General features: G+C 42.4%; 1 protein-coding gene across 2 annotated transcripts in view; it reads left to right on the plus strand.

The window, feature by feature from the left end:
- Nucleotides 1–1,484: 1,484 nt before the first annotated feature.
- bcr (BCR activator of RhoGEF and GTPase) overlaps nucleotides 1,485–14,046 on the plus strand; it is a 108,479-nt gene continuing 95,917 nt past the window's right edge. The window contains exon 1 of one of the 2 annotated variants that reach the window (XM_059357797.1): nucleotides 1,485–4,002. In XM_059357797.1, the coding sequence (XP_059213780.1) occupies nucleotides 2,388–4,002 (1,615 nt within the window). In that variant the 5' untranslated portion in view covers nucleotides 1,485–2,387. The remainder of the gene's footprint in view (nucleotides 4,003–14,046) is intronic. The other variant, XM_059357798.1, reaches the window with a different exon arrangement.

Below are 14,046 nucleotides of genomic sequence, written 5' to 3' on the forward strand. Positions count from 1 at the left end.
TTTCATCTTCATCATGTCAATGAAGGGGCTGTCATTCAAAGTTTATTGTGGACTAAAAAAAAGAAAAAGGAAAAAATAGTGAAGTAAATTAATTAATAGGGAATTATATATAAAGCATTAAATAAATAGTCAAATAAAATAGAAATATGCTTTTTTTCTATTTCATTTATTTATTCCCTGTTAAGTGTCTTAGTGTTTAGAAAAGCACTATATAAATCCAACGTATTATTATTATTATTATTATTATTATTAAATTATCAATTTATTAATGTCAACATGTATTTTTTAATATTATATTGACAGATTAAATGGGATGTTTTCTTCATTTATGATTTTGTCAGATTTTGTCATTAGGTCAAAAATATATGATATTAGTCCACTGGGTGGCAGTGTTGGGTTAAAGATACCAGCAGCAGTCCTTCAGATTCTGTAACACCTGCTTGACAGGTACAGCCACTAGTTCTTAAAGGAACCCAGGAGGAGGAATATGCTGAAATAACTTATTTATAACAGTAGTAGTTGAATATTTTGAAAGTTGTGGTTTACTGGTTCCTCAAACATTTAGAAGGATATATTAAAACATGTATCATTGGTAAAACAAGATTAAAAAGCTTTATGTAGCTGCCCAATAGCACAAACCAGAGATCATGCAGTAAAATAAAGAAAATGACCAAATGTGCTTGTAGTTTTTAAATGAATAATAAGGTTGATTATGCAAAAGACTCGTTTAAAACTTAAGATATCGTCACACTGTTTAAATAATCGCCTAAGTCATCTTTTGTCAATTTTTTTTTTTTTTTTTTTTCCTAAATCATCTCCTCATGACGCCGGCCACCTATGGTACATCCTCAGTTGATCAGATCATGTGATTTTACCCCTTTAAGATAATGGCCTATGTCAGGTGTGTGACTTAAGTGGATTTATTATGCCTAAGTCAAAATAAAATGTGACTTAGGCAATTTTTTGAACATGCCTTTGTGACTTAAGCAAGATATGGTTACACTTTATTTTGAAGGTGTCTACATAAGAGTGACATGAGCTGTCATAAACATGACATGGGATGTGTCATGAACATTAATGACACTTTGAAGTAACATTAATGCTCATGATACTTGTAATGTCATGTTTCTGACAGGCTTGTGTGACTCTTATGTAGACACCTTCAAAATAAAGTGTTACCATATCTTGCTTAAGTCACAAAGGCATGTTTAAAAAATTGCCTAAATCACATTTTATTTCTCTTAAATTACATAATTTACACACAATGTTATTACTATGCCAATAGCCATCCTTTGTTACATCCTTTTTGAGTGAAATGGTCAATAAATGTCATATGTTACACTTTTGGTGAAGTTTTTTGTGTTTCCTGCAAAACCTGAAAAAATGAGTTAGGCGATTATTTTAACAGGGTGACGATATGAAAGTAAGTTTGAACAGTTACATTTCGCACCCAGAAAACAGCCGTGTATTAATAATGAGGCATCCTGCTCTGTCTCTTTAACCAGCAGGCTCACTGACACTCTGGTCCCTCCCATTCTTGCAGCCCTCCAGTGTTGCTGGCCTGAGATGGGAGCGCACACAGCGGCACCATCACGGCCGAAGAAACGGGATAAACCTGGAAAAGAACCGAAAAATACCAACAACACTACCACACAGGAACCGTGGATTTAAAATGGGATAACGAAGCAGTTAATTTACTTAAACCGGATCGCACCGCTTCATCGCGTCCTCTGAGAAACTCAGATGTTGTCGTCGCTTGTGTTTTGCGCTTTTTATCCTTTCTCCTTGAGCGCTGCTGGTACAAAGGCGCTTGGTGTGGAGCAGCAGCACCTGGGATTACTGCCATATGAATGGGTGAGAGTGAACGGACATGGTATACACAAACAGTGAGTAAACCTAGCAGGATTAAACCACTTTCTTCTGTTTTCTCTCTCTCTCTGGGAGCCAGATCCCAGTGTCACCCCACGAGGACAGATGCTGTCATTGTGTCGAGGCTGAGATTTAAAAAACAAAAAGAAAAAAAAAACGTCTTCTCAAAGTGTTAATTTCTGGAATAATGCATGAGAAAGACGAGCGATATTGCAGCTTTTTATTCCCTTTTTTGCCTCACACATTCCCAGCTATTCCTGTGGCTGAGCAGCCGGTTTCTCTTGTTCAGAATGGGATGTATTGTTGCATCTGCGCAGCCCACGACAAGTGTCAGCAATTAGACTGTGTGTTTCTGAACGGGTTACCTAAAGGCCTGTTTTAAACACTGACACTGCTTTCGGACTGTAAGTGCCCATTGTTGTCAATAAGGACTACAAAAAAAGGGGCAAACGGAGCTCCCTCGGCTTCATTCACCCAGCGTGAGCCTGGGTCGGTCACAGAAATAAATTAGGCACAATATGGTAGAACCGGTGGGATTCACCGAGGCGTGGAAAGCGCAATTCCCTGAGTCCGAACCACCCAAAATGGAGCTGCGGTCTGTCGGGGGCATCGAGCAGGAGCTGGAGAAGTGCAAAGCGTCCATCAAGCGCTTGGAGCAGGAGGTGAACAAGGAGCGCTTCCGCATGATCTACCTGCAGACCCTCCTGGCCAAGGAGAGGAAGAGCTACGACAAGCAGCGGTGGGGCTTCAGGAAGACGCCGCTCAACGAGGGGGTGGACCCTGCGGCCACACAAGGCGCAGAATGCCAGTCCCAGCAGCCGCACATGCAGGAGACTGGTGGAGTTGGAGTAGGAGTGGTGGGTGGAGGGTATGGTGGTGGTAGTATGGAAAGGAGCCGTTACCAGCCTCTTGGAGATGGAACTGGAAGATCCAAACCAAGGCCTCCACCAGCCAGGAAGTCAGCCTCCCACGGAGACGGCCTGGAGTCGGCCTTTGACGTACCCCCGCAGGCTGAGTCAATGTCTTGCGACAACCTAGATGGCCTCTCGCCGTCCAAGCAGAGAGGGGGCATCTCAGTTTCCCCTCGAAGGGTCAACCTCCCGCCACCAGACAAGGACCTGCCCTCTGACCCCAAGGACAAGCTGGGGATGGGGCTTGGCGTGGCAGCTCTTAGGTCCAACTTTGAGAGGATCAAAAGAGCCAACTCCCACTCTGCGGGGGATGTAGCTAAGGGCCAGGAGAAGCAGCTGCCGCCGCCACCGCCGCCATTCTACTCTAACATGGAATTCCACCATGAGAGGGGTCTGATCAGGGTCAATGACCGTGACGTCTCCGACAAGATCAGCTCCCTGGGCAGCCAGGCCATGCAGATGGAGCGAAAGAGATCTCTTCACTCCCTCCCAGGTAATCTGGCAACGGTGGCAGGGGAGCTCCGTGCCAGGCCAGTGTACAGAGGCCGGTCCACTGAGAGCACCTGTGGCTATGATGCAGAATATGAAGACGGGGAACCCAACCAGCGGCATTCAGGGAGGGCCAACGGTGGCAAACCTCCCCCTCCGCCATGGCAGCCCTCCGAGTTCCAGGCCTACTCCAGCGTCTATGTTGGTGGGGTGATGATGGGCGAGGGCGGTGGTGGAGATGGGCGAGGCGGAGGTGGAAGTGGTAGTGGAGTCACGATGAGGGACCTTGGGGGAGGTGATGACCACCTCCTGACCTGGCCCCGCCGATCTTACTCCCCAGGCAGCTTCGAGGACGTCGGTGGAGGCGGCGGCTACACGCCAGACTGCAGCTCCAACGAGAACCTGACGTCCAGCGAGGAGGACTTCTCTTCAGGTCAGTCCAGCCACGTCTCACCCAGTCCCACCACGGCCTTCCGCCGACCCTTTAGAGAGAAAAGCCGCTCGCCGTCCCAAAACTCCCAGAACTCCCAGCACTCGTTTGACAGCAGCAGCCCTCCTACGCCGCAGTCCCAGAAGCGTCACCACCGGCAGCAGGGAGGCCACGTGGTCATGTCTGAGGCCACTATTGTGAGCGTTCGCAAGACTGGTCAAATCTGGCCACCTGCTGCTCACCATGACCTCGTGCCCCATGGTAGAACATCCCATGATAACAGTTTCCATGGAGACCACCTAGGTGAGTGGTTGCTGCTGTCTTTAATCTTTGTTGTGGCGGGGAGCAGGTGGGCTGGATTGCAAAGGGCATTTCAAATCCCACAGAGAAACTAAGCAAGCCTGGCTGTGTGTGTGTGGAGGGAAGAAAAATGAATGAAAGCTGGAGTGAATGAGTGTAATTTAGTCATGCATTGGCATCTATTCTTTTACATTTTTAGCCCCTTCTTCCTGTAATACGCCTTTCCTCGTAAAACCACAAAGTGATTGATAGTATGTGTGTGATTGTGTGTGTGTGTGTGTCTGTGTGTGTACTGTGTGTTCTTTGGATGGCCTCGCGTGGGAGACAGATGAAAGATCCACCTCTGCTTATTCCTGGAATGTCAGCTGGGTGGGTGAACAATAAATGCGGTCAGTCTGGGGTCGGAACTGCAGGTCTAGCCTTTCTCAGACGACTCCTGCGGCTCAGAGTATGGAATTCCAATCACAGGTGTCTGCCTTCCTGTCTCTCTCTCTCCTTCTGTCTCTCTTTCTCTTTGCCTGAAACATGACAGAGTAGAAGACAATTCCCCAAACCTCAAGCTGAAACTCTTCCCCAGCTTTGAGCACAGAGCAGGACAAAAGAAATCCACTCACCAAACAATTACGTGCAGTATCCCTAACCGCTTAATTGCAGCCTTGGAGCCATGGCACCTGTAATAGAACAGCAGCAAGCAGATAGATGTGCAGCCTGGAGCGAACTGGGCAGTGGCTGTCAGGCTCAAGCCTAACAACAGTGCAGCGTGTTGCTCAAGAAGCACATTAGTAGGGCTTAGCTTACTGTAATTCCCCAGTAAAGTTTCCATTGCACAGGCTGTGCCAGCTCACAGGAACAGAAACCAAACAGTGCTCGGGTAGTTCAAATATTTGGCATAATTTTAAGTTTTTTGAGAGTTTTGTTTACTGAGGTGCGGTTAGCTGCAACTGTGCACGTTTTTCTTGTTGCCTTTCTCTTCTTTTTTCTAGTGTTAGTGCTTTAGCTAGAACCTCATCAATATGGGATTTTTGAGACTAATACTGATTTTAGAGGGGAGAAAAATTCATTGATTCCCAATATGGCATCCAATATAGTGAATTTTTGAACTGACCTTTTAGACCTTTTCTATGTGGAGTTTGCACCAATATAACTAGGCAAACATACTCACAAGGCTGCTTTCTTAAACCAATCAATTAATATTGATCATTATTATACATAGAGCTTATTACAATGTGAAAATAATGAACAATTATATATAATTATAATAATAATAATAATAATAATAATAATAATAATAATAATAATGAAAAATCTAAATAAACATCAGTACTGTATGTTTAGTATCAATCAATTGCTGACTTTTTAAATAAAGACAAAATAAATTAAAATAGTCAACACTAGAGGTGGGGAAAAACGATACAGTGTAGTATCGCAGTATTTTGCGTTTTTCTTATTTCGGAGGCTGTAACGGGCTCACTTTTAGGAATATACTGGAGATACTGGTATTCTATGAAACTAGAAGATCTGAGGAATCTTGCAGAGCAGTGAAGCTTTGGAAAGTTGAGGAAAGTTTGATAAAATGCTGCAGTTGTTGTCATCCATACATGTTTGATATCAGTTCAGTTTGACTTAATACTTTGTTGGTCAGTCTGCTGGTTTGACTCTCATTGTGGAGAAATAAAAAAAACTGAAGTGAGAAATAGACTAGAGAATTTTCTCTTATTTGACAAAACAGTTAATGATTTATTTTAATTATGTGGTCACAAAATGCAGTGAAACAGTTAAATTGCGATATATTGTATCGCAATACTCATCATTTCACAAAATGCTTAAAATCGCATTTTAATGTCGTATTGTGACTCAAGTATCGGGATAAAATCGTATTGTGGGGCCTCTGCTGATTCACACCTCTAGCCAACACCATTTGTTAATCACCCCAAGCATTATTTTCATAATTATATGTTCTGAAATAAGTTTTTATATCAGCACGTTTGACAACTCGTATGTGGATACAGATATATCTATGGTGGGGCAATATCGGCAGACAAATCGGTAGGGCCCTAGTTTAAGCGCCTGCTATGTTGTAACAGATTTGGGACTGGCGCCGTGCTGGACCAGACGGGCAGCAGGGTGCAGGCATCAGTGCCAGGATGAACCAGATAGATAGATACTGAGAGCATTAGATGGCGGGATGAAAGAGAGCAGAAAAGATGTGACACAGAGGGTAGGGCTGGGCGATATGGACCAAAAGTCATATCCCGATATATTTAGGCTGAATACCGATATACGATATATATCCCGATATTTTTATCGCATAGTGAGAGCAAATGTTCAGTCAAAGTCAAAGCCAAATATGACATTGCAAGTAGTTTTATTGAAACCATTTATTTAAGAAAACATAAATACTGTATAACAGGAGTACCTTTAAAAAAAATCAAAGCTCCATAAAGTGCACATTTAAATGAAAAAATATCTTAAATAAACATAGCCTATGCAATAAAATAGGCCAGTCTTTTTCTGAAGTAAATATACTAATATGAGAAAAGAATAACGAACATTACAAAAGAACTACATATGACAAACCCTAGTAAGGGCAGCATTTATATATGAAGCACTAACAGAGAGGCAGTTGATGTGTCATAACCCCACAAGAAATGCAGACTGTACCTGTAAAATAGCTAATTAAAATGATGTAAAGGCTGAATATCATAAACATTTAGATGTGATATGTAATTCAGAACTAACGACATTACTGTCGTCATTCTGGGTATTATTACTGTCTGAAACCTGATGCTGCCTAAATATCCTGAGCAGAGAACGGGTCTCTGTGCATCTATTATTCATTTATCTGACTAGAACCACTGACACAGTGGCCCTGGTGGAATCTGCTAAAATGTTTTTTCCAGACAGGATGGGATCATCAAACTACAGGATCCTGTCAGGAAAAAAAAACATCTCTGACATATTTGCAGTGAAAGTGAAAGCCATCCTGCCTCCTTAAGTAATATGCAAACACCATCAACTATTACGAACAATCCTAACATTTGTAGCCATAACAGCAATTAAGATTGTGCAAAGTTAGCAGATAGCAGAGTCCCTAGCAAATGGCTAGCTAATTCCCCAGCTGCTATGTTTAGGATTATCGCTGCGCTGTCTGCTCTCTTTGTTTTAACATCTTTTCCACAACAGTGAGCCCTGTGGGGAGTTAGGCGAGCTGGAAGAGCAGGGACGGAGAGGGAGGATGGTGGATGGAGGGGGCAGACAGCAGTGCATTTAGTGGGATAATCTGGAATTTGAGCATAAGAAGTAAAAATATTGGTTAGACACCCTGCAGAGTGGTTTTGTTTTCGGATTGGGGTTTAAGCTGAGGGCAGACGGGCGTGATGCTGATGGAGAAGGTGATGATAACAATGAATATTGCATCATTTTTTGGGCCCCGGCGGTGTATCATTTCAGCCAGAACAGAGAGAAGATAGTAAGGGAAGTGTGTTTTTTTTTTTTTTTTTTTTTTTTGGTGGGCGGCTGATGATAATGAAGAGTGGGACGGTGTTGTGAGGAAGACTGAGGGAGGCAGAGTGCAAGGCAGAGCTGTCGTTTCTCGCTTCATTGGTCAGGGATGCGGGGGCTGCAGAGAGGCGCAGATGGGAAGAACTCTCCCGTTGCGTAACAGAAACACACACACACACACACACACACAAAGACACACATGCTTGATGTTTACTCTTATACCTTAAAGCTGCTTTGCCTTCAACAATAGGTGTGCACATACCAACGACTGGGTCATAGAGGAAGGAGGTTTCCTGCAAGTGGTTGAAGTGTGGAGATTTCTTCTCTTCTCTTCTCTTCTCTTCTCTTCTCTTCTCTTCTCTTCTCTTCTCTTCTCTTCTCTTCTCTTCTCTTCTCTTTTTTTCTCTGCATGCCAACAACAGTAGTAATTGCCTCATGGTGTGTTTTGTTTATTTAATGTTGGGGGCTTTTTCAGGATGACAAGTTTCCATGCTGAGCAGAGAAGAGCACGTCTTTGTGGCTACCACAGACAAAATGAGTAAAAGATTTAAATAGAGATATCTCCCTCGAGTGTCATTCAGAGGGAAAGCAGAGATGCTTGGCAAGTTAAAGCTAGGCTGGCGATTTAAAAAAATAAGAATAAAAAATAGCAAAACGTGTTTTGAGGCACAACTGCCAAGTTTTCATATTTGAACCGAGCTGAACAAACATGAGCGCGGCAACATTACGTCAACCATTAGACGACTGACAAGTCTGTTTCCCATCGCCATGACTCAAGTTTTTATCTCTTCTTGCAAGTAAACCTCTGTGAAAGTGAAGAAAATTCTCATTAAATGAAGAACACGGACATTTAAATGAACATAGCAGTGCAAACACGGGTGGGAAAAAATATCACGGTGAATTAATATCAAAACCAAACCCCACACTTTTGCACATTACTGCTGAAAGTTTTCGTGAGGTCAGTTTGTTTAAGAAAGAGAGCTTTCACTACCTTCTGTAATGACATGGGTGGGAACCAGAAATGCCATTTTCCTCCATATGTTGTTTCCATTGATTCATTTGAAGGGAAATGTGCCTGTGGACCAGGGAATACCTGTGGGTTTGTGTCTGTTAGGGCGGGGGAGGCCAGCGCAGGACGGACCTGAGAAAGCTTCAATGGCTGTATTGTCCACAACCTCCACCTCTCTGAGCCGGGTCCTGTCAGCGGTGGCTATATTTTTAGGCAGGAACAGCCTCTTACTCTCTATCTTCAACCTCTCCGGTCCAGTTATTTATCACGTAATTCTTATAGGTTATTGATTTTAGTCGTTTTAGTAGTCATTTGGGGGAACAGACCCTATGAATAGCTGGGGAGAAGAGAGGCCGCTGTGTATTGAAGGGGGAAAAGTTCACCAGCTTTTTTATAGTCACTCTATTTTGAAGGAGACCTTTAGGGCTGCAACTAATGAGTTTTATCATTATCAATTAACATGATGATTATTTTCTTGATTAATGATTTGCTTGAAAATGTCAAAAAAATAATGAAAAATATCCATGACAGTTTTTCAAAGTCCCAGGTGATGTCTTTAAATTTCTTCTTTTCAGCCCGTAACCTGAAGATATTCAGTTGAATATGATACACAAATATAGAAATGCAGGACATCTCCATATTTGAGAGGGTAGAAAGAGCATTTTCTGAACATTTTCGCATGTAAAATGACTTTAATGATTGATCAAAATAGTTGGCAAGGAACTAGGAGCTGTTGATACAATGGTTGCACGTGACTTAAAGGCATAGTATGAAGTCACGTACTGTTTGTGAAAACAACATTCCTCCTCCCCAGCTCTGGGAAAGTGAAAGCAAACTCCACATTCACTCTTGTTTTGGAATGAAGAAGAAGTTACAAATAGCGTATTGTGCAAAAGCAAGCACGGTGACGAAAAAATGCAAATATATATATATATATATATATATATATAAAGGTGACGCCCAGAAACGTCCGGAACATGGCAAAATAAAAAGAAAGGAGGAAATACAGGCAGAGGACAGGCTCTCTGCAGAGACCGCCACAGACTTTTAGTGTGTCATTGGTGATTATGGATGGACATTACTTTTGTGTGAGTCTAGGGCTGGGCGATATGGACCAAAAGTCATATCCCGATATCTTTAGGCTGAATATCGATATACGATATATATCCCGATATTTTTATGGCAAAGTAAGAGCAAATGTTCAGTCAAAGTCAAAGCCAAATATGACGTGTTATAAGTATTTTTAATGAAACTGTTTATTTAAGGGATATAACAACAGGTACTGTATAACAACAGGAGTACCTTTATTTAAAATCAAAGCTCCAAAAATTGACATTTAAATAAATAAAATCTCTTAAATAAAAATAGCCTATTAAATAAAATAGGCCAATCTTTTCTGAAATGGATTCATTTATATGAGAAAAGAATAAGGAACGTTACAAAATAACTAAATATGACAAACCCTAATACGGGCAGCATTTATATATAAAGAAAGGAAAAAAATTGAACTATATTGATATATGCGATATGGTCTAATTCCATATCACATTTAAAAATATACCTTTAGAAGTCTAAGAAGACTTTCACTTTTCAACCATATTAATTAATCATACCTTACTGTGGAGTGAGTGCCTGTCATTGTATGCATCATAGCATGTGCTGGAAAGGACAAAACAGTTACTGAGTAAAGAAAAGGGCTTGGTGTCCCAGAGGGACATTTCCAGCTCAAACCTGATGATGTCATCAGTGCTGCTGCGTGTGTGTTTCTGGGTATTATAAAGCCCACATCTTTACAGTAGTCCAGCGTGGCACAGTGACCCCTTTTTCACACTGAGGGAGCGGTGGGGGAGTGACTGTAGCTCTTAAAAAGGCTTGTTCAGTCTGTGTTGTTGAGTGAGCTTGGCAGCGAAAGCCTCCGTTACCTCAGCCGGCCCGGCACACAAGAGCTGCAGGCTCACAGTCGGGCCCTGAGTGCTGGAAAGGAGAGGAGAGAGAAGCATGGGAGGATAAGAAGAAGAAGAGGTGGATGTGGAGGGAGTGGGGAAAGCGGATCTGGCTTTCTTGCCAGCTGGGTGCTCAGCTCAGCCTTTCATTAGGATGGTGCAACCTGCTCAGACCAAGTATGCCGGCACAAAGCGGCCCCTTTGTTCCCTTTACTGGGATCAGTTATGGAGGAAGAAAACTTCCTCTCTGAGAAAAAGCATGTGAATTATTCAAGATTTGAGTTAGTTGTAGGGTTGGGCGATATCGACCAAAAGTCATATCCCGATATATTTAGGCTGAATATCGATATACGATATATATCCCGATATTTTTATCGCAAAGTAAGAGCAGATCTTCAGTCAAAGCCAAATATTACATGTCACAAGTAACATTTTTTAAACCGTTTATTTAAGTGAACATAAATACTGTATAACAACAACAAAAAACAACAAAAGTACCTTTTAAAAAAAAATCTCAAAGTGCACATCTAAATAAAAAAATGATCTTAAATAAAAGCCGCAGCTTGCCTGGAGCAAGGATCACAGTTCAAATTTTAACTATATCGATATATGCAATATGGTCTAATCTCATATCACATTAAAAAATATATCGATATATCTTTTATATTGATATATCGCCCAGCCCTAGTTAGTTGGCTTGTCTGTAGTGTAATATTGCTTTATTTTTTTTGCAGCATGCTTGATATCAAATGATCAATTAAAACATATGATCCAACCAGCATTCTATGTACAAAGCAGTAATGTCTGGTTGTGTTGCATCCCATGTTTCTGCTGTAGAGGAGCAGCCTGGCACTGAGGCTGGCGTGGCGGAGCTCGGTTGGCAGTGGGCAGGAGGGTGGAGCTGCTCCAGCTGCCCAGTGAGAGTCAAACTGCCTGGCTCTGAGTTTGTGAGGCTAGAGCCGCCAGTTTCAGCCCTACAGTCAAATGCAGTGTGTGTTTGATGTGTGTGGAAAAATGATTTCAAGGATTGGGGCGTTTGTGTGTCCACTGTCCATTAGCTTGAGGGTTTTTCGGACATCGAGCTAACCTTTGGGTGAAGGGAAGCAGATTTGATGATCATGTCTGGAGACAGACATGAAAACACACATAAATACAAACTCACAGCCCTCCAAAGGGTAATCACTCTTCCCTGCTTCTGTTTATTTCTTCTCCTTTTGTGTGTGCGCTTCCAATTCCAAGCATCCAGCCACAATCTTTCCTCTGGTGACCGACAGCTCTTGTAAAAAAACTTGGAAAATCCCTTACATAAATTCTGGTGACTCTTTTCTCCCCATGTGTAGCTGCTTCCTATTTGAACATCAGCCATCTTGGCTCTCTGTTACACTGTCGCAGTCACTGGGCTTGTGATCTGGTTCGGCCTCATAGTGCAGGGAGACTGTGCTAGTTATCGTCCACCGCTAACCACAGGCCTCGTAATGTGAGTGCTTGCTGGTGTGTGCTTTCTGGTTTTCTACGTACTGTATATCCTAGCTTAGCTGCACGGACCGTTAATCACAGCCAGCTCTCTAAGGGACCGGGTTAAAGTTGGAGGGGGGTGGGATGGAAAGAAAGACCTGGTTTATGGTCTCTGGTTAAGACCGCAAGCAACGTGGCGTCCATGAAGATTAATATCAGAATGACCCAAAAGGACCTTAGAGAGAATTACTGGGGCTCAAAGACATTAAAGGATCATTCCACCAATTTTAGATGTTAAAGCCAATTTTCTAGTCACAGGGAGTATACCACAGCCTGTGAAAACAGTTCTATATTGTTCTTAGAGACTCTGGAGGAGCTCCGTCAAGTCAGAGAATAGTATTCAAGTCACGTCACTTGAGTATTTATATCCTGTGTACACACTGTGGGTGTGGGGTTAAAGGTGTGGACATTAACCAGTTGCATCATAGGAAGTGTGAGATCCAGTGTCTTTGGCTCTTGACACACACACACACACACACACTAACACACACACACACATATATATATAAGTGACGAAAGTCCTTGACACAACAATGTTGGGCTGACGGTGAATCTCTGTAGCCATAGTCTTTTTTTCGATGTCCCTCACCATTGACCCTTGTTGGCACTTGTTGGCCTTTGTTGGTGGCTTTTTAGTAGAATGACCATGATCGGTGGTGGAGTTCCTCAGTGGGAGAAGTAACTCTGATTGGCTGTTGACCTTCTTCAAATCGGTGCACAAAGAGAGAAACAGAACTAAGAAAAGCAAGGCAAAAACTAGCTCCTTTGAGTTTTCATCTTCATCTCATCAGATCATTCCAATACATTTTTATATTCGACATTATTCAACCTGGCCTCAGAGCAAGAGGGTCGCCGGTTCGACTCCAGCCTGCGACTCTTCTGTGTGGAGTTTGCATGTTCTCCCTTTGTCAGTGTGGTTTCTCACCGGGTACTCCGGCTTCTTCCCACTGTCCCAAAACATGCACTTAGGTTTAATTGGTGACTCTAAATTGCCCATAGGTGTGAATGAGACCATGATTGTCTGCCTCTATGTGTCAGCCCTGTGATGGTCTGGAAACCTGTACAGGGTGTCCCCGCCTCTCGCCCAATGTCAGCTGGGATCGGCTCCAGCCTCCAGCGACCGAATGCGGATAAACGGTTAAGGATAATGAATGAATAAATGAATGAATATTCGACATTTGAAAATGGTAGACAAACACTGCTTTGTTTCATGGATGTATCGTAAAGATTTGTTTAGCTGCATTCCTATCTTCTGGTTTTTGAATGATGAATAGAGACTACCACCACCTGCTGCTATGGAGAGTTATTTCCTCTCACGCAGGCGTATAATGTACGTGATAGCTGGCTGTTAGGTGTGTGTTTAAGAGCAACTTTTTGGCCACAGGCGACATGAGGTGACGCCTTGGCCGTTAGTTATTTGATGATGGTGTGGTGTGTCTGGGCCTTTAAGGTCAGGATATATCTTATTTTCTTTTCTTAATCTGTCTCTTGTGATTCCCCTAACTTTGTGGAAGTGCAATTCATAGACTCTGGAGGGCTTTTTTAACACCAAAATTACAATATAAAATATAGTACATATTTTTCCCGAAACCAGGTATTGTAAACCTTTTGATGGATGTATTTTCAGACATGGTGAAAATAATGCAAAGACATACTGCAGAAATGCATCGAAAGGTACTTACAGTGGCAAGTGTATACAAAATATACAAGAAGTAGACATTGGAAATTTGTCACACACATGTACAATTGAAAGCCAAGTGATACTCTTCTCTGGATTAGAGGGCAACAGAAACCTGTCTAGTCATGCAAACATGTAAGCCTTAATCTCCACTCTTTAGTCTGAGAATTAGAAACCAGCTAACAATCAGATTAACCATTTCTCCTCAGATAACACAGCTCACACCACGCTGCACTCATTACAGCACTAATGCATGATGTCCTATATATTCCAGATGGGATTATCATCACTCACAAACCATCGCTGACATGTATGCATATCACGTTATACAGAAATTATGTTTGCCTAAAAAAAAACTGTTTTGGTGTTCCGCACAGTACAGTGTGTAGATATTCCTGGTT

This window comes from Centropristis striata, chromosome 19 (genome assembly GCF_030273125.1).
Source record: "Centropristis striata isolate RG_2023a ecotype Rhode Island chromosome 19, C.striata_1.0, whole genome shotgun sequence".
NCBI classification, from domain to species: domain Eukaryota; kingdom Metazoa; phylum Chordata; class Actinopteri; order Perciformes; family Serranidae; genus Centropristis; species Centropristis striata.